The following is a 19,935-nucleotide window of genomic DNA, read 5'->3' as shown; positions in this document are numbered from 1 at the left end:
AGTGGGTTATAACCATTGCGATTTTCCTATATTGTCCCCGAAACACCACTTAGAATGGCGCTTTGACATTTGGGCTTTTTCTGGAAGTGCATTCAGCTCTCTATTGTCCCAGTCAATAATGAAATTGTTAAAGTAGGTAAAGGCTTATTCCATGCTGAAAGGAGAAACAACGTTTCGGCCGTGGAGCCTTCAGGTGTGAGGGAGAGAGGGGAACCAGCAGCTCATAAAGCAGAACCAAAGACAGGGTAGTTAAGAGGAGGTAAGAGGAGCCGCGGAGAAGGAGTATTGACACTCGGGGAGAACTGGAGGGGAGGTGTGAAGTCAAAACCTGCAAATGATAAGAGAAGATTAGAAGAAGATGATTGTCGTTGAGAGAAAGGAGGAGGTGTTTCATGATCAAGGACTCTTCATCCTTGACTCTATTGCTTTCATTTAAAAAAACCTCCTGGCTGCCATTATACTTGTGCAGCTTCCTTACTTTTGCCTGTAGCATCTTGTTTTTATTAATGACTTGACTGTTCTTGAGGATGCCAAAATATCAGTTAGGGGTCTTTGGTGAAGATTTCCTTGACCTTATTCCCAAGTCTACTAGAGGCACTACAGTACATCTTTTGTAGCACTTAAACGTTTGACCTCAGATTTCAGCGGCAAGAGATAGCACTAACAGTGGGGCAAATGCTACTTCTATCAGATCAAGATTGAATTGATTTCTATTGCAGTTTGAGCTTGGAACCATGCTTTGGGCACTAACATAGCACTAACACTTGCAGTGGTAGTCTGCAGAGCTTTTGAAGTGTGGTGGACGCATTATTGTCTCCTTGTGAAGTGAATTGGAATTCATGTCTTGCATTTGCATTTTAAAAGAGACATCTTAGGGTATTTTTTTTCGAATGCATTCCTTAGGGAAAAGAATTATTTGGAATGTAAATGGAGATTGTTGGAGGAACTAATATGTTCAAAGTAAGATACCAATGACAGAACATACACGTATACCGACAACATGTTGCAGGTGGGTTGTGTGTGCATGTGTGTATATTTATATACAGTATAGGTATGTTATTATTTACCAGACTTATCCACAGAGACTTAGGAAAAAAATTAAATATGGTAGAAACAGTGAGACAGGCACAGAAAAAATACATGTGCACTACAGAGTATAGTGTAAACAATGTTTATTGAGAGGTAAACAATGTAAACGTACAGTAATCGTTGATTACAGTGAAGACTGCACCATTTATTGCTTGTAAATGTTCACAGCACTGAGAGAGCGGTGCATTCTCAACACATGGGCCTTGAGGAGTCTCTGGAAGGTGGTGAGGGTGAACAGTTTCAGTTCCAATGAGTAGGTCGGCTACTGCATGACCAGGGACAAGAAAGAGCAGGAGCTGGACACTCTGATGGCAGGACTCCTGGCAAGTAGGATCAGTAAGGTAGGAGGAGGACCACGTGTAACAGGTGCCAGAGATTCCCAGGTCAGCAAGTGTAAATGGAAAGATAATATAAAAGGCAGCAGAGAATTCAAGGAGGACTAAGACTGGTGAGAGGTAACGAGAGTGAGCTTATTGAAGGGCAGTCTCCTTTGTCATTTTTGGAGTAGGAGAAATGACTGTTTCGGTGCAAGTCACTGCCCTCAGTGCAAGGTCAGTGACTTTGCGTGTTGCCCCACCTCATGTACCCAGGTGATCAACACTGGGCCTGTACAGTAGTAGTCTGTGTTTAGGAAATAAAGAGCAGTTTGGATGGCAACCAAAATCCGTTTTTTGTTTTAGAACGGAATTGAGATAAAGAACAGGGCAGTTCTCATGCTAAAGCAACTGAAACAACACAGATAACAACAGGAAATTACACTGTTCCCAATGAGTTGCTCTATATCAAACTTTGATTTTGTAGAATCAGAGATGCTGATTTTTTATGATGATGTCCTATTTATAAACTCAAATTTAATTTTTCTTGCAAATATGTGTCCACTCAGCATAATGCATATATCTTTCTGCTTAATGCCTTTCCAGTTGCATTAGACAAGCCACCTCTTGTTGACAGGTTATTACATGTCTGCATATTTGCTAGATAAAAGGGCAATCAAACATTAGACACCACGCTGTGGGTGCTCTGTGTGCTTTTTGATCACATTATTGATGAAGTAGGAGTGAATTTGTCTTTGTTCATGTTTGGGAGATCACCACATTATTATACATAAAACTACATATATATTATCTGGAGTCTACAGTCATCTTACAGTATGTACCTGTTAATTATGAGTCAGTTGGTTTTTTATGACCATTATGAGTAACTGAAGTTTGATCTGGGAAAGTGAAAAAAAGATTAACAGCCCCAGGCAGTGAACAAACTTAACAGGATACAGTATATTAACTATATATTTGAGAAAAGGATAAATTTGTCATTCAGAAAAACAGCCCTACAAAAATGCTCCAGGTTTATGCAATTTCTGTTTCATTGGATGTTGCAGATGCCATAAATTACTTCATTAGCAGAAGCACATCTCAAAAATATGTCTTCCTTAACAACAGTATGAAGCCTTATTAAGGGTAGAAAATGCTTTATAATTTCTTACCGTACTGTAAATTAAGGTAACAGGGAGGAGGAGGACAGAAAAATGCTTTGTTAATGTGAAAACACTGTTAGATGTGCACCCCCCAGTAGGTTGGATATGTAGGCTTTTATGGCTTTACTAATATTTCAAAATAATGCTTGGAGAAATCAATTCATTTCTCAAAGTTATAAAACTCACCTTTTTTAACATGTAATTGATTATGTAAAGTATGTATTGAGGAGGCTGCGCGTTGGCGCAGTGGTTAGCATTGCTGTCTTACAGTGTTGGGGCCCTGGGTTCAATTCTTGACCTGTGTGGAGTTTGTATGTTTCCATGTCACCCTGCAACGCACAACTGGCAACCCACTGAAGCAAAGGAGGTGTGAGCCTGGTCAGTACCTGGAGGGGAAGTGGTGTTAGTGGGCCAGTAGGGGGCGCTCACCCTGCGGTCTGTGTGGGTCCTAATGCCCATGTATCGTGACAGGAACACTATGCTAAAAAAGGCACCGTCATTCGAATGAGACATAAAACCAAGGTCCTGACTCCCTGTGGTCAATCAAAATCCCAGGGCGTTTTCCTCGGTGTCCTGTCCAAATTTCGCATTGGCCTTTTCCATTATGGCCTCCTAATAATCCCCAACTATGAATTGACTTCATTAGTCTGTACTCCTCCCCACTGAAAGCTGATGTGTGGTGAGCGTACTGGCACACTATGGCTGCCGTTGCATTATCCAGGTGGGGCTGCACATTGGTGGTGGTGGAGGAGAGTCCCCATTACCTGTAGCTTTACTAGCTAGTAAACTAGCATTACTAGATAGCATCACTAGCTTTGAGTGGAGTGTCCAGAAAAGTTCTATATAAATACAAGAAATTATAATTATGTTTCTCCCCATGTTCGAGTTAGTTTCCTTAGCCCAAAGACATATTGGTAGGTTAATTGACATCTGCTCCAATTGGCCCTAGGTGTGAGTGTGTGTGTGATTATGTCTGTGTGTGCCCTGTGATGGACTGGTGTCCTGTCTAGGGTGTTTCCTGTCTTGTGCTCATTACTTGCCGGAATAGCCTTTGTGACCTTGCCCTCATGATCCTGTATTGGATAAAGTGATTACAAAGTGAATGGATGTAAGTAAAAGTAGCCTGATGAAATCACTGTACTAATGTCTAGTGAAGCTACTGCAATAGCCTCGCACTACTGTAAAGAGTGATAGTACCTCAACTGCCAGGAAAAACAAAGTCACACTTTGCTTAATTTTACCTTGGGGAAAGATTTTCAGTTCACTGCTGAGCAGTTATATGACAGCTCCCATGGTTTGTCAAGATGTAAAACCTCCATGAAATCCTGAAATCATTAATATAAGGCAACCCAAAACGTTGACACACACAGCAGAACTTGTCTCGTCATTTTCATTGTTTTGGCTGCTGCGTGGCTTTGATCAGGTCACTCCAGTTGCAGAGAGGCGAGGCTCTAGAATGGAATCATCAGTCTTATTAAACACAGCTTGAGCTCACCCAGAAAAGCTTTACTGGTGCCAGAATCTGTAAAAATAAGCTCCAACATGGTTTTCATGTAATGGAAAGTGTAGATTAGGTCATAAGTGGTCTTCTTTCTTTTTAAAACATACAATATTGCTCTCTCATTTTTCCTTTCAGTGGAAAACCTTTTGAACTTTGAAAGGATCACCCACAATATTATTTGAATTTTGTTCTCTGAACTGAAGGAATTCTTTTATTTTTTTAAGAACTACTTAAACTCTGATAGGGTATCTTAAAAATCTGAATTAAAATCTGAGAAGTACCAGGGATCATAGTGCCTGTCAGTTTGCAATTTTATTTGTTCAGAAATAGCAAATTCGTTTTCCCTCTAGTGACAGGCACATTTGTTATTTATGGTTTAAAATTATCCTCAAATGTGAAAGTTTGGAAAACAGTCAAATCACTTGGGGATCCTAACAAATAAGTCCAAGTAATTTATATTTGTGTCAACACTAGAAGAGTTAATAAGCAAGAAGATGCCATTTAGTCTGTATTTCTTAATAAGTTGCTCCATAATAAACAAGCAATGGCTTCTTGAAGCATCTTACCAGATTATCACCTTATTGATCTTCAGCACAGTGTTTAGAACAAAGTAGAATATTATTTTTAAAACTATCACTGGAGAATAGGGGGCAGTGTAAATAAGATAAGATCACTTTATTGACCATACAGTATTATACTGTATTGGGAATTTGTCTTTTCGCATACCCCAACTTGCTCTCCATGAGACACACAGGCTGGGAGAGAAGCTTAGGGTCTGAGCGCAGGGTCAGCCATTTATATATAGCAGCTGGGGTTAAGGGCCTTGCTCAGGGGCCTAATGGAGTAGGATTCCTCTGCCAGCTGCGGGATACGAACCGGCAACCTTCCAGCCACAGGCGCAGATCCTTAGCCATAGAGCCACCGCACCGCCCACTGTAGTGTAGTGTAGTGGGTAAGCCTTTGTACTCTTAACCAGCAGATTAACAGACACCGGTGTTGTATTTGCCTCATTTGCTCCAGTCCACCCAGTTGTATAAGTGGGGACCAGCACTGCTTGGTGTAATCCTTGAGATGGACTAGCACATACTGTCTAGTGTGTTTAACACCTCAGAAACCAGGATTTCTGGCCTGGTGAACCACTGTGACACTGTTGTTACCTTTACCTTTTACTGAATAATAAAGTTTCACAAAGTATGAGTTAGTAAGCATCATATTAGTGAGTTTGAGAAAAAAAATCTTAAATAGGCATGTTTTTTGCAGTGTTTTTTTACAGTCCAAATATTAGCTGTAGTGCCAGACTTATTTACTTGAAATAACATAAGATAGTCCAAGATTAGTGTTAACTGGGGTCTTGAAAGCCACTGATTAGAGTCTGGTTCATTTCACTTAGTAAACCAATATACACTGCAGATTACACTGTTGTCATAACAAATTCAGTAATTGGAGAATTAAAGAAACCAGAAGCAGAACAAACCTTTTTGCTTTCACCTCAATTGTAATTCCCGATGAGCTTTGCCTACTTTATTTCCCAAATTGTAATTGTGGCTATCTGAAGCCTTGGCTGGAAAGTTGAATTTATTTTTTGTTTGCTTACAATGAAAGTTTTGATGACATTTTCTCCATGTGGTATGGTACATTATGTAGTTAGGTAGTGGAATTGAAAGGGTTAACAACAAGACTAACAGGACCTTTAGCATGAACACTTTAAGAACATTTAAAGTAATTATAAGGTGCAAATGATGCACACCAGAATCTATATCTGTTATATGCTGTGGTAGCCACACCATATGTTGTGAAGATTGACAAGTTACAGTATTACAGAAGGCTGACTTTGTTCCTCGTTTGTTTAAAAACAAGCAAAATCAGTAATATTATTTCACATGTTCTCTTTTCAGCATGGAATAAACCTATTACTTGTTCCTGTGCAGCCTAGGAACAAGGCTTTGCAGTTCCCGACGCAGCTACCCACCTGAACTACTTCATATTTTTTCACTGTGTGCAATTTGTTGTTTTTTCTTGTTGATGTTTCATTGGCCTCTTATTGCAGTCTGTAGCCTATTCTGACTGACAAGATGAGTCTAGTGACTATTCTTTAACGAGTCTAGTGACTATTTAAGATTCTCATGAAGTCAAATAGGACTCCCAAAAGCAACCTACAGCCTCACCTTTTGTTATGTTTCTCTGAGGATTAATCTAAAACATTTTCTTTTCATAAGGTTTGTTTTTTTTAGTCTTTTAAAGTTAATTCTAATAAATTCATATGGTTGCCACTTTTATCCAAAGCAACTGCTCTCTGTACCGTGCTTATACAGCTGGACATTTTGTTGAAACAACCTGAGGGTAAGTACCTTTCTCAAGGGTGCAATTACAGTGCCCTAACTTTGACTTAACATCACAACTCTCCAGCTACAAGCCCAGAACCTTGAACACTTCTCCACACTGTTGCCTTGTTTTATACATTGACACTAAACATTTTTCCATCTCCTTAAAATAATTAAGACATAATTGCAGCACATACACTTTTAATAAGATTTAATACAAGAGTCTATAAAAATGGAGAGGCTTATGTTATCAACCCAGATGGATTTTATCTTTCCCTTAACTATAATGGAATTTATCCAGAAAGATGGGCTCACTTTTGTGTTTTTGTTATGAATGTAAGGAAACATAAACCACAAAATGTAGGAGTTGATCTTACAAAAATGCAACTTTAAGTACTCTCCAGTGTTTGAGAATTATCTTATCAACAAAACCTCAATGAAATGAATTACTCCACTAAATTCTTTGTTTGCCTTTGCCAGGAGCCTAACAACTAGATCTCCAATGAATTTTGTATTCTTCATTTCACTCTGTAAAAAAGTTCAGTTCTTTTCAACATTTTTTTCCTTAATCATGTTCTTCATTGTGTGTGTCTTAGAGTTAGATTATTCTAGCGAATTTGATAGAAACACATTGAGGAAAAGGCACAGTTTTTAAATATTAATAACTAAATAATTTTAAAAAACATTTAAATTAATAAATTAAATTTAAAATTGGGTATCATTTTGAGGTTTTGACCTGTCTGCAGGTGGGCTAAGGGGGTTAAGATCATTGGGGGTTTCTAATTATTTAATCTGGTTAATTAACTCAAATGTAAATCATTATAACCAATAATAAATGAGAAAACATCCAGCAGCCATTGAACACAACACAAACAGACAAGGGAGTAAACATCTCCATCACCCTCCTCTTCTTCAGAACTCGCGCCATGAGAGAGGAGCTTGTCCTGATTAGTCTTGGAGACCACATTTTGTATAAATTATCTTAACTTTATTACAAAAAGCTTGCTGTCCTATTTATTTTTTGTCATTGTGTTTTCCTATAGTGTGGAATCCTCAGATTAAAAACATTCTCTCGTACTTTGGTTATGCATTCTTGAATTATTTCCGATTCACTTTTGGCCACCCATGTTGTAGGAAGGGAGATTTAGTTCTGTTTATGACCCATTTATTAGGACAAAGGTTTATTTATAGCATTTTAAATTATTGCATAGTGTTTTGGGGCTACAGGGTTACATAATGGATAATCTGGGTCTGTAGTGAAGGCCTTTTGAATGCAATCTGTACATATATGTTCTTGCATAATATTGTGTAGTTGTCTTAATTATTGTTTAGAAATATTTTTCATGTCCAAGTCTGATTTATTACTCTATCACCAGAGCTGTGTCTGAGAATAAAAAGAATCCATGAGCCTTAAAATTGCCTAATGCTTGGGTTATTTCCTGACAATGCTATTATGTAACAATATTTTCTGTTAAACTTAATTTCGAATTTGCTATATGGTGTTCAATGTAATTTGCCTGAGTAAATGCGTCCATACGGACTACTAAACAAAATTAAAGTCTCAGGCAAACGTATGACTGTTTTTTCAGTGTCAGTTCAAAGGGAAGTTTAGATGCCAATTGAAGCATTGGCACTTATATACACTTATACGAAATTCAACAATTTTACAGATTATTGGAAGCTCTATAATGTTCCTAATGGATATGGTTTTAGTTTTTCCAACATGAAAAGACAAACAAATTACTTCCCTAAACAGAATGACTGAACTGATAAAGAAAATAAGTGAGTACCATGGTACACTTATTGGTGCAAATTTACAGCAAGCTCAGATAATGGGTGGCTAACCTCTCTCTGGCTCCACTCATGGGAGCAGTGTTGTGGTAATTATATCTGGAATGACAGACTGTTGAATTAACTTGTTTTAAAAGAGTGACTTGTTTATTTGTACTCAATTCCTAATCTTATGTGTCGAGAGACATTTGAATGAGAAAGATCTTACATGTTCCTTAGTGTTTAACTGAAGGTTTATATCAATAAATGGATTGATTTTTATTCATCATAGAAAATGCTCCTTTGAAAGTGACAATGGATGGAAATATAGTAGTTTGTCATTTCTTCAGTACAAAGCTGTTTGATATGGAACACACAACAGGTAACAGGAAAACAGGTAGCACAGCCCCATACATACAGTATAAAGTCTTAGAAGAGAAATCCACATCAGACTTTCTTTGGACAGTTAAAACTGCTACAGTATGATGTTCTTGTCAAGGGGAGGGAGTGAATTTCCTGTGTTTGTGACTAGAAGACAGATCTTTCTGCCTGATCATTCGGTTTGCATTCATGGCAGTGATTGAAAATATCTACTGCATTACCTATGTCTGGTCTAGCACAGGTGATGTTAGTCAAGTGGATTGTCATGGAAAAGATATGAACAATTCCCTTCTTCATTCTTGGAATTCCTTTGTAACATACTGTGCTATGCTATAGCAATATAGCATGAGTAAAAAGGCAGAATCCCAGAGTAAAAGTAATCCAAGCTTTTTGTATTGGTGACATATTCTTAAAAACATTTTCTGTAAAATTCTACTGCAACATTTTATAATAGATAATATTTTCATTGAAAGTGTTCAGCCAGACAATCCAAAACAAAGGGACAGACACTAAGTCAAAGGTACATTAATACATATGCAGTTACAAACATGGCCTGATACAGAATGGTATTGCATGACCAATATGCTGTGAAGGTCATTTCATTCTTGAAGAGGAACATGAAGAATTCTTTCAGCTCCCCCAGATTGCTATACAGAGTGTTACAGTGATCCAGCTGTCTCTGCTGTAGGGAAGATAACTGCATGGTACAGTAGGTCAGAAGAAAAATATGTCTCTTATCAGGCTTTTCTTACTTTTCATTGTCAACAAATAAACCCACTTGTACAGAAAATAGTTGGGTTCTTTTTTTTTTACTAAACTCAAGCTAGAAATATGCAACCCCACTGAAAACCTGTTTTCAATAGGTTCTTTATTTTTGGATTATCAAAATGGATTCACAACCTGTGATGAATCCTCAAAAATATTTCTTTACCGATTCGATTATCTTACAACCCACCATTTCCGTGAAGCATCTACTGGTCCGTATTGAGTATTGTTTTGATGTTGCATGATCTGTGTCTCTAATTCTCTCTTCTGTGGGATATTAAAAAAAGCAGCTTCCCGGTCTTCTTTTTAAATGCAAGTTTTTCATTGCATGTTCATTTTATCATTTGCACATTAGACAGGTTCCAAATGAAAGGTCTTGTCTGTTATTGTGATGTAAACATGATAAAAAATAATTAATAAATAAAACGTATGATAAAGGGATGTACTCTGACATAAACAATAGTACCGTGTTGCATAGAAGTACAATATTTTTTATCACAGCACTGCCATAATTGATTGACCCTCCTCGACTCCCCCAACTACACCAGATGCACTATTAAGATCCAGGAAAATCCAATAAGTACCTCCTTAATATTCCTGTACGTAGTGTCCACAGCAGTGCTGGAAGCAGATGGTAAGATGAAGGGGCTGGTTTTACTACTGGACCAGTTGGAGCACTACTGCTGTCCATGCGTTCTAATTGGTTGAGACTGCGAGGGTCTGATTATTAGTTGTGGCACCACCAGCTGGGACCCAGAGCCTGTTCCCGGTCACAGTGCTTTCACATGTTGTCTGCAGGAAGGGGAGACTGATTTGCTTCAGGATATGTGTAAAACAGCACTGAGGAAGCAATTTGCCTCAGTAATTTAAATTTCCACAGAGATCCTTCCATGTCTGTTGCTTGCTGACTCCCGATGTGCAATTAAGGGTTCACTGGTCATTTTTGAATACACATATAACTTTTTTAACAGAACTGACTCCAATTTAACATAAAAAAAAGAAATTCTTTCACATCTATCAACCTTTAAGACAATCACCCATTAAAAATGTAACTCTGATGTTTTATAGTATTCGCGTGTAAGGTTAATTTCACAGAGTTCTATTATGGATCTAACTTAATTGCCTTTTCTAACATTCTCTGACATGAGGTGGTACAGGATTAGTACTTATCAGGTTTTGTCAGAGATAGAATAGAATATTATCACCCACAGTGAAGGTTGTTATACTTTTGTTCTGCCACAGCACTTTATTTTCCATCTGTGATTAAATTTACACCTACATTGGTCAAGGACATATGGCTCAAGATAAAATTCCAAATGGCTGAAGGATTTGTAAAAGATTTTAAGTGTCATCTCAAATTTTGAATCTTGATAACATGGCCTTCTGTACCTTTCCAGGTCGGTTATCCATTATAAGATCGGATTTTATCCGTTAGCCGTGGTAGAAGAGCAATGATTTTCTGGCAGCTTTCTGGTCATTACGCCAGTGTTTTAGGATGGAAACTCTTTTACTTTACTATCTGTAAATACCATTCCAAAACTCTAACATAAGGTGTAATAAGAAACACCACAGATGTATCTGGCTTGAAAAAAGGATATGATGAGCATTAGTACCACATTTTGCTATTGAAAACCCGCCAGACTATTACTTGATGATAATTTTGGTTGAACAGCACAATTCCCTGCACAGTTGCCTAAGCTCCTTGTACTTCAAGGTTGACTTTAATTAAATATCTGTAGAATGGCACGCAGTGCTACAGTACATATGCTGATTTAATCTTTTTTTTTTTAGGTTGAAAGAAAAATGTTACTTACATTATATTAAATAATAAAAATATTTCTCTGGAAGGGAACTTTACCTTGAGTTCATAGTGGATTAAATGAGCCTTTAAGGACTTGCTGATGATGATATGTCTTCCAGATCTGTGGGTGTAACTGTGGCAGCCAAGCAGCCAATATATGACGTTACTTTATTAGACATCATCTGACAAGTAACATGACCCCAGTCAGGGCCTGAGATGGATAAGCTTACTCATTTCAGTGTTTTGTATTAATGAGTTCAGCTAGGATTTAGAAACCAGATTCGGTCATTTTTAAGCAAAGACTGAATCTTATTAGTAGGAATGCTTTACAAAACTTTTTATTTCAAACATTGCTACAGTATGTTCAACTTGTATGCTGCACAAACAAAATATATTTAATTGAAGTTCTGCAATTTGTACTGTATGTGTTAAGCAGTTAAATAAGTATACAGTAATTGCAAACATCCTGTGTAAGATATTGTTAATGAATCCTTAATGGTTTGCTTTAATACAGATTTGACAACAATATCAACAGTGTTTATTGTAAAGAGTAGAACACTACTAGTAATCCTTTGTTTTTCAGTCTTGCATCTTTCATTATTTTGTTTGTAACCATCAGAGCATTACTGATGTTAATATACTAATGCCAAACTTTAAGTGACTACATGGACAAAGATTATCAACAACAAATCATCGGCAGATCACAAGGTTGTCTACTGTTACAGTTCTTGGTGTCTGTGGACCCAAACAACCGTCTATCCATTCCTATTTTTCTCAGAGGGAAAATGGGGAAAAAAAAGTGAGAATAGCTTTCGCTCCTGAAATCAAAACAAAATTTGGCAAGACTTCAACACCTGTGCTTTGGAAAAGACGTAACCCCTGCAGAACTCCCAAATGACTGCACCAGTGCTAATCAATACTAATCATGATGGTGTTAGTGGTAATAACCAGTAGGCTTCCACCTCCATTCATTGAGAGCAGAACAACCGGATACAGTACACTCCTGGGCGTAAAGGAATGTGCAGCACTGACAAGCTAAAAGAAATGAACGGTTTTATTCTGGGACAGAGAGTACATGGCGGCCTGAATCAAGTATTCAAAACCCTCAAGGGTACTGATAAAGTTTACCCTATGTTTTACAGCTAAAAACAAGTGGCATTTTGTACTTTATGGCTTGCTGTAGTCTGAAATAGCCCAGCTCAGATCAGATAGCTACTAACTTCCAAACAAGCTGAATGGAGCTAATGGCCAACCTTTTTTTATGTCCTTACAATATGTTCTGCTTGGTAGAAGAATGTGTGCATCTAATACAGTAGATAACGAGGGAGTGCTTTTTTTCATAAAGACATAGATATTATCTCTAGATTCTTATGGTAGTGCCTTAAATCTGTGAAAGGAGCTATAGTTTAAATTTGTTAAAAGTATTCTGATTTTAGTACATGATGGTTTGTTAAACAGATTATATCCAACTAAATTCTGATCCTGTCTGCATTTACAGTCTTAACCATATGGAGTCTGAGACTGTTTCTAATTAAGCCTCTAAAGCTGATAATAGACTATGTTCTAGTACAGGTGGTATATTGTCTTTATGCTGGTGTCTAAACCTCCTGGTTCCATATGCAAATTGTTGTGCTGGATATTTTGACACTCAAGTATTATTATTTTTTGCTCACACCTAAAGATAGAACAGCAGTTGAAATGCTGTTTTTTCTACCTCTTCCATTACATCTCACAAGATGCAGTTCATTGGCTAAAATATTATATGTATGAATATGCTCATCCCTCGTTAAACGAACACTTTGCTTACAAGTACTCATTAAAACGAGCGATTGACATCCATTTATTTTCTAACCTCTTCATCCAATTTGCGGGGGAGCTGGAGCTGGAGCCTATCCTGGCAAGCAATGGGCACAAGGCAAGGTACACCCTGGATTGGACGCCAGTCCATTGCAGGGCAAACACAAATATGCACTAGGGCCTTATCTAACATCCTCTGACAATAAGGTGGTTCAAGATTAATTCTATATCCAGTTTTGTCAGGAATAGGGTTGAATATTATCAGCCATAGTGAAGTTTGCTGTACTTTTGTCCTGTCATGGCACTGTCTCTACCAATGAAGCATTATTTTGGAAATAACCATACCAGTCAAGGAAATCAATTAAGGCTAAGCTATAGAAGTTTCTAAAAAAATATTTGTAATAACCTAATTGTTTTAATTGTATTGTCTGATTATATGATAATGAATAACAATCTTCTTTAAAATTTCTATGAATGTTGAAGCTGGATTTGTAAAATTGACATGTACGCAACCATAGTGGTATTCATGTTGTACTGTTAAACACTAAACATTTTTTTCCACTAGAATCAAAAGAGATTTTTTTTAAAGACCAGCACACGGCATGGGGATTGCCTGGACGATTTTCAAACCATAAATACTTAATTTCAAATATTTGTCAAGTAAGGACTTGTCAGTGCTGTAACCTTTCCATTGGGGAGCAAGTGCTGAAAAATGAACACGGTGTTCAGAGGTTGTACATTTTTAAGACTATTTATTTAAAGAATCCCTCGCCATTAGGCACAAAATCTCCCACCAACCCAACCCCAATTGCGTAGTGCAGCTGGGAGGTCTGTAGTTGCCAATATCCTGTTTTGTTTTGAAAGTGCTTTCTTGAACACCACAGGAGCAGCCACATTGCCCTTGCTGAAGCAAGCATCTATAAGCAAGAATGTGTTTTTTTTTTGTTTTAATGCTTACTATTTCGTTTTGTTTTGATTTGCATGACACTAGCATTGCACTTACAGCCTTGTTAGGAACAAGTAAAGGTTTAATTCATGCTACAAAGATAAGAAAAGAAACACAACTTTGTGTTTTTCTTCTCTTTTCTGCATGAAATAAACCTTTATTTGTTCCTTTCAGCCTACACATGCTGAACTACTACGTACAGCCTTATTGCCTGTCTTAGTGTGATTTTATTGATTTATGTTATTATAGTTGCATGTTAAAATGCCTGTTGTTTTCTTTGTATTGCTTCCTCAAAAACATACTAAATCTATAGATTTGTGTGCATTATAAGTTGCATTGGATATAGGCATCAACTAAGCAAGCTCATATTAATATATATATATATATCCAGTATTTATAAATACATCTTAAGAAGTGACAAAATATATACAATATTCTAGAATTCAACAACAGCATTCAATTAAAAATGTGAAACTCTTCCCCATTAGAAATCATGCCTACTTCATTCCATAATTTAAGTAGGTTAATACTTTTGTGTAGGTGTCCTGTAATTTCAGCTAATGAATTGCAATCCACAGTCCTCTGATCAATTGGAAGAAGACAAGGATTGGATTACTGCACTTCTTTATTTACTTGGGTATCTTTAAGGCTTTTTGTGATGTTAACAAGGTGTAAAGAAACAATAAGCGGTTTCAAATTGGGTGGGTAATACAAATAGGAAAAAATGCAAAAAATATTAAGCATAAGCCCCATTTTCCTGCTAAAGGTTTTTACATCTTTGTCTTCAACAGCAGAGGACTTACAGTACAAGGTCACCAATGGTGCTAGCTTAGCAACAGCAATGTAGGGTCAAAGTGCAGATGAAGAACCTCTCTGGGGAAGTTACTAGGATACCTCTTGTAGCTCACACAGGCTTAGACATGTTCTCGGCAAATCCTTTATATTATGCACATGACCTTCTAACATAGTGTTTCCCTGATGGACAAATATTCAGTGGTAGAAAATGGGTTTGAGGGCAAATTAACAACAATATAGGCGTATTTTGAATGATGAGTTTGTTTTCCAGGCTGATTTGATTTGCCGCTAATGGCTGCTATGTTCCAGCATAACCTTTTTTTTCCTGCCTTTAAGAGTGCCTGTTGGCAGGGTGTGGTAGCACTAACAGGAGAGTGCAAATGGATTTAATTATTGTAAATGATCTCAGATATTTTACGAAGAATTTGAGGGTGGGTTTCTTTTACTAAACCATTTTTTTCCCAATATAGGGTTGGAGGAAGAATACTTTGATATTTTTTCCTTTCCCAGTTTTTAGTCTTGTCTTAAATGTGGGAGCAGTTAATGCACCCTTGGTTACCACTCCAACAGTCTGCCAGCAATTAAATGGTGATCTTGTGGGGAAATAAGTGTTTGCCACTGTCTTGTAGTATTTAATATGTTCTTAAAAGCATATATTTTTCTGCTTCCATATAATGACTTGGGACACTAGCAAAGTGCACCTAATCCATTTGTTTCTAAGGGTTACTTTGTCATCCTTCAGGAGCTGTTTTCAGATGAAGATTTTGGAGAACAATTTGTGATATTCAGTCAGAAGAGAGGATATAATTATTGCTGATGTTTTTTTTTTCTGGGTAGATTTTTTCCCTTCCAATATGAGTAGCCACATTAAAAGGAAATAAACTTACAGTACATTACATAGTTAATAAGAAGCAGCAGCAGGATTGTTTAGTCCTGCAAAATTGATTCCTTTAATCTTATCCATCCCCCACGATATTGAAGTTCAATTGTATTTGCAATATTTTGAGAAACGATTCACAAAAATGTTGTTTTTGGTAATGAAGTCTAGAGTTGAAAATAACTACACACGCTTAGGCATATACCTAGCTGGAGGCGGATATTAAATAATGGACAGTAGCAGACAATCTAGACAGAAGGTTTTAGGGCTCTATCAGGATGATATTGCACTGAGGTTTGGTATTTACAAACCTGAATTGAGATTTTTCTCTGCTGAGCCTGAGATCAAAGCATTATAAGACAATACAAGCTTGAACTTGCTTTAGACATGGACAAAAATGCACTTCTAATTTTAGTCTTATGGGATGTTGTGAAATATAATTTAATTAAGCAACCGTGGAAGACAGATGAGCTATTTTAGTTATTTATTTTGTTTCTGTCATAGTTTATGTATGCATCATCAGACAAAATTACAAGTGTCTGTGGGGAGAAACAACAAGAGATACACATGTTCTAGAAAATAACAATTTCGAGAAGCATGAAGCTACATGCTTAATAATTAATAAACTGCTAATGAAAAATTGTAAAAAAAACAAAGAGAAATTAAATGCATTTTTTAATATCATATCTTTTGATCTTCTGTAGGTTTTCCAGGGTTGTTTCTTAGAGCAGGGCTATAGTTTGGGCACAGACATAGATATGTCTTGCAAGAGTCAGAAAAACGCCACGTTTAGGAAACTGCATGTCCTACTGCCAAAAAAGCGGGCAGCAGACTGAAATCTTGCCAATCAAATAGAATTTGAAATCAAAATGAATAAATGCAGTAATGAAAGAGAAGCATAAAAATATATTGCTTTATGCCTGAAGCCCATTTAATGTTTGTCATAATTTCAATTAGAAGCATACCCTTGGAATGGACACATCTTATTTTCAACTAAAATTTGTGACAGTTATAACACATTCCATAACTAAGGACTTTTATGGATAATTCAGGAAAAAAATGATTTTTCTCTGTTGGACCAAGATTTTGGATTACATTTGCAGAATAACACAATCATTTTTCACCATAAACATCATAAAGCCCTGTTCCAACATGTAGTAGTAGATAATATTACTTAATTCCCTGCATTGCACAGGTTCTCAAACTGTAGGCCTTGTAATATTTGATAAGAATTTGTGTGTTTACTGGAATATGTTTGAGTGAGGAACTGCAAGTGTCCACAAAATGTAAGTTTTAATTGCCTAGAATTATAGAAATATGAGACTTTTATGTTGATACTGTATGTGTTTGTTAAGAGTGCATAATGCAGTATGTGCTCTGTACTTTTTTAAAGATGATAATGCATCATTTAATTGAGAGCTAATAATATTTTATTTTTATTTGCATATCGGTGTTCACGTCATACCAGAAATAAAAAGAAAGAGAAAAGTTCAAGACTTTGCTGTTAGGATCTGCCCCCTTTTCTTATCAACTCTGAAACAAAGACTGAGAAAAGTCAGAGAAGATGGTAGAGATCCCTCTCGCCTCCTGCCCCCTCTGAGTCCGCATATCTGCCCCGACTTGCTTTGTTCTTCATCTGCCGACAGCCACATGCGAATCTGGCCCTTCAATGGGAGGGGGAAAGTCTTTTGCAAATTTCAAGCTGTGCCTTAATTGCCTTTCATTACCATAAGTTGCTGATTCCCTTCTCCCTGGGGGTGGCTGACTGTAGCTGGGCCCCATCTGCCACTGGGAGCTGGAGAATTGGGCAGCCTATGCGGTTTCACCTCACAGCAGATTTCCACTCTGGAATCTGAGAACACAGGAGCCCTGTCTCACTCCAGCCAAACAGACTTGAGCTCTGTCGGTTTCTGCAAGGCAGGACAAGCCCACTGGCTCTCTGTCATAGCTCTGAATGAATGTAGCGGCACTTAACAAGACTCGCCCTGTTCAGAAGGGATCATGCAGGCTGCAAGTGAGAGCTTGTGAGCAGCAGAGAGAGCACCAGTAGGCTGTAAGACTGTAATGTAGTGTAGAGCCGGATCTGCTGATAGAAACAGTGAGGGTTCTGTTGTCGGCACTGGAGTAGCCCAGGAGTTAATGAAATTCAGCAACTGAGCACAGGCTTGCTTCGCTGAGCTGAGGGATTAGATGCATTTGCCTGCAAAATGCGGAGTGATCCTATTCTGTTTGCTTCCAGAGGTGAGATGCAGTCCTTTTTGTTGTAGGTTTTATGGGACCATTGTTAAGGTGGACTGTATGCGACTGGACACGAAAGAAAATGCATGCTACAGCATTATGAAATGTGCAGCTTTCTTTTTTTTTTCTTTTTGTTCAAGTCAACGTAAATGCGTGTAACAAAAATAAATGAAACTAATGCATTTCTTCTAAAACAATATTTGTATAATACACAGTCTTCCAAGTTTCCTTTGAAAGGTGTTTAGAAGCAAACACAAGGCAAACACTGAAGTAGGATAAATCATGGAAGTACAATATACCTGTAATTGCAACAGTAGAAAAACAGATAATAGAAATGAATCGTAAAGTACAGTACAGTATGATGTGTAATTATCATGATTGCTGTATAGAAACTGATACTGTTCTAAGTGATATTATATGAGGTAAACAGTATTTTATAGAAGTATTTTGCTGCCAGTTAAAAGTACTAGATTTTGTTGTACTGTACTTTCTGCTGCGGTCTAATTCAGTGTAGAGTGAGTCTGAAGCTTTTTGTTGTTTTTGTTATGTCATAATCTCTTTCTACGAAACAAACCTCAGAAAATGTTAATCTTCGATAAGAATCCTGACTGTATAACTGTTACATAAGTAAAAACAGTATTTTGCATTGAACTGATCATACAGTACCAAGACCGATACAATAGTGTGGTCTAAATGGTTTTTTTTGAGAGAATTTTTAAGAGAGAACCCTTTTCACTCATTTGCTTTTCTACAATTTTTTTTTCAGAAGCCAGTAACAGGCAGTTGAAGTTGAATAAAACAAAACAATGTTGAATGAGTCGCTTTTCTTTAGTGAAACACAAACACCGACCGGCATTTGTAATTTTTGGATGGGCCTGTCCTACATTCCTAGTATAAGTAGCATAACTGGAACAGTATTGAAAGTGCTCAGTGGGGATTAGGAAGGGCAGAGGTTTTGGATGGAAAGAGAGCTTTTACTGTAGCACTGTAATACCACTGGCCTTCTGTGGTATCATTAGGGCCGTGGTTACTTGTCTGTGGAAATTGTATCTTGGGTGTAGCTAGTGCAACCTGAGACCCCTGGCCTCCACAGCTGATGAATAGTAGTCTTCTTTTTGCTGAATATCATAATCACTGGATTGTCTTTGCTACAGACAGTAGGGCTCATTTGACAGCTGCATGTGTGTTCCCTTGAAGTTTAATCCACGTGTTTGCGGACTGCTCAACCTATTATATATTTTTAACATTTATAAGTTTACCATTACAAATTGTATCCCGCCTTTGGTTTTAGAAATACTTTAAGAGTGCTCTTATTTACATGTGTGCAATCTTGAATAGTCTGTGTGCCCTATGATGGACTGGCATCCTATCCTTGCACCCAGTGCTTGCTGGGAGGCTCCGGCTCCCCCTCAACCCTGAATTGGATGAAACGGTTAAAACGACTTGGGTTAAAATTTTAGGTTTAAGCCGTCTTGCTGTAAGACTGTTTCCTTGAAAAACTACAACATTTTTCTTTTTTGTATGAAGACTGGTAGATGCAGGTACCTTACATTTTATTACTTCTGTTTGGCTTTTGACAGATCAATTTACAGACAGGGTAGTTTAGCCTTTTCTTTCCTGCAGGAGAGAAGAAAGATTTCCTTTGAAAAAATCAGCTGTATATAGTCTGTGGGCTTTACAGTGGGTGAAGATTTCATTTTCAGCAACATTTAAAGTTAAATGTCTATACGTTGCATTAAAACAAAATGCAACGGTGAATACTGTTGATATCCTTGCATGCATACAGTATTTCACTTTATTTATCTGTTGGTCACTCTACCTCCTAAACACACTTTAGTGCCATTTTGCAAATATGGGTTTAAAACATTTTCGTTTGCCATGTCAAAACCCAGAGTGAGTGGTATACTTTCTGATTTAACATTAACAAAGATCGATTGCTTAGCACTCAACCAGGCAGACTATACTCTCTGGATATAAGGTGCCATTAGCCAGTATTTACTGTCTCTTAAGCCAGCTGTAGATGTACAGTTCCATTGAAATTGCTCAGCAGACTTTTTAAAACCATTAAGAAGATCTGTCACTTAAACCCCATCAGGGCTGTCTGAAGAAGGGTTTAGGGTAGCTCATTCCTTGCCATTGTCTACTTCCAAATAGTAATACCCAACACATGGATTTTCTAA

The 19,935-nt window shown here is 37.3% G+C and overlaps 1 protein-coding gene across 3 annotated transcripts in view; it reads left to right on the top strand.

The window, feature by feature from the left end:
- afap1 (actin filament associated protein 1) overlaps positions 1-19,935 on the top strand; it is a 106,123-nt gene that overhangs the window by 33,868 nt on the left and 52,320 nt on the right. For 2 of the 3 annotated variants that reach the window (XM_088919840.1, XM_088919843.1), the window contains exon 1: positions 17,504-17,758. The exons of the other annotated variant lie outside the window; for it this stretch is intronic. In XM_088919840.1, coding sequence (XP_088775966.1) covers positions 17,725-17,758 — 34 coding nt within the window. In that variant the 5' untranslated portion in view covers positions 17,504-17,724. Of the gene's footprint in view, positions 1-17,503; positions 17,759-19,935 lie in introns of those variants that run through there. 3 annotated transcript variants of the gene reach the window in all.

This window comes from Atractosteus spatula, chromosome 1 (genome assembly GCF_055471065.1).
Source record: "Atractosteus spatula isolate fAtrSpa1 chromosome 1, fAtrSpa1.hap1, whole genome shotgun sequence".
NCBI lineage: Eukaryota > Metazoa > Chordata > Actinopteri > Semionotiformes > Lepisosteidae > Atractosteus > Atractosteus spatula.
This window is presented reverse-complemented; position numbering and strand designations above follow the sequence as displayed.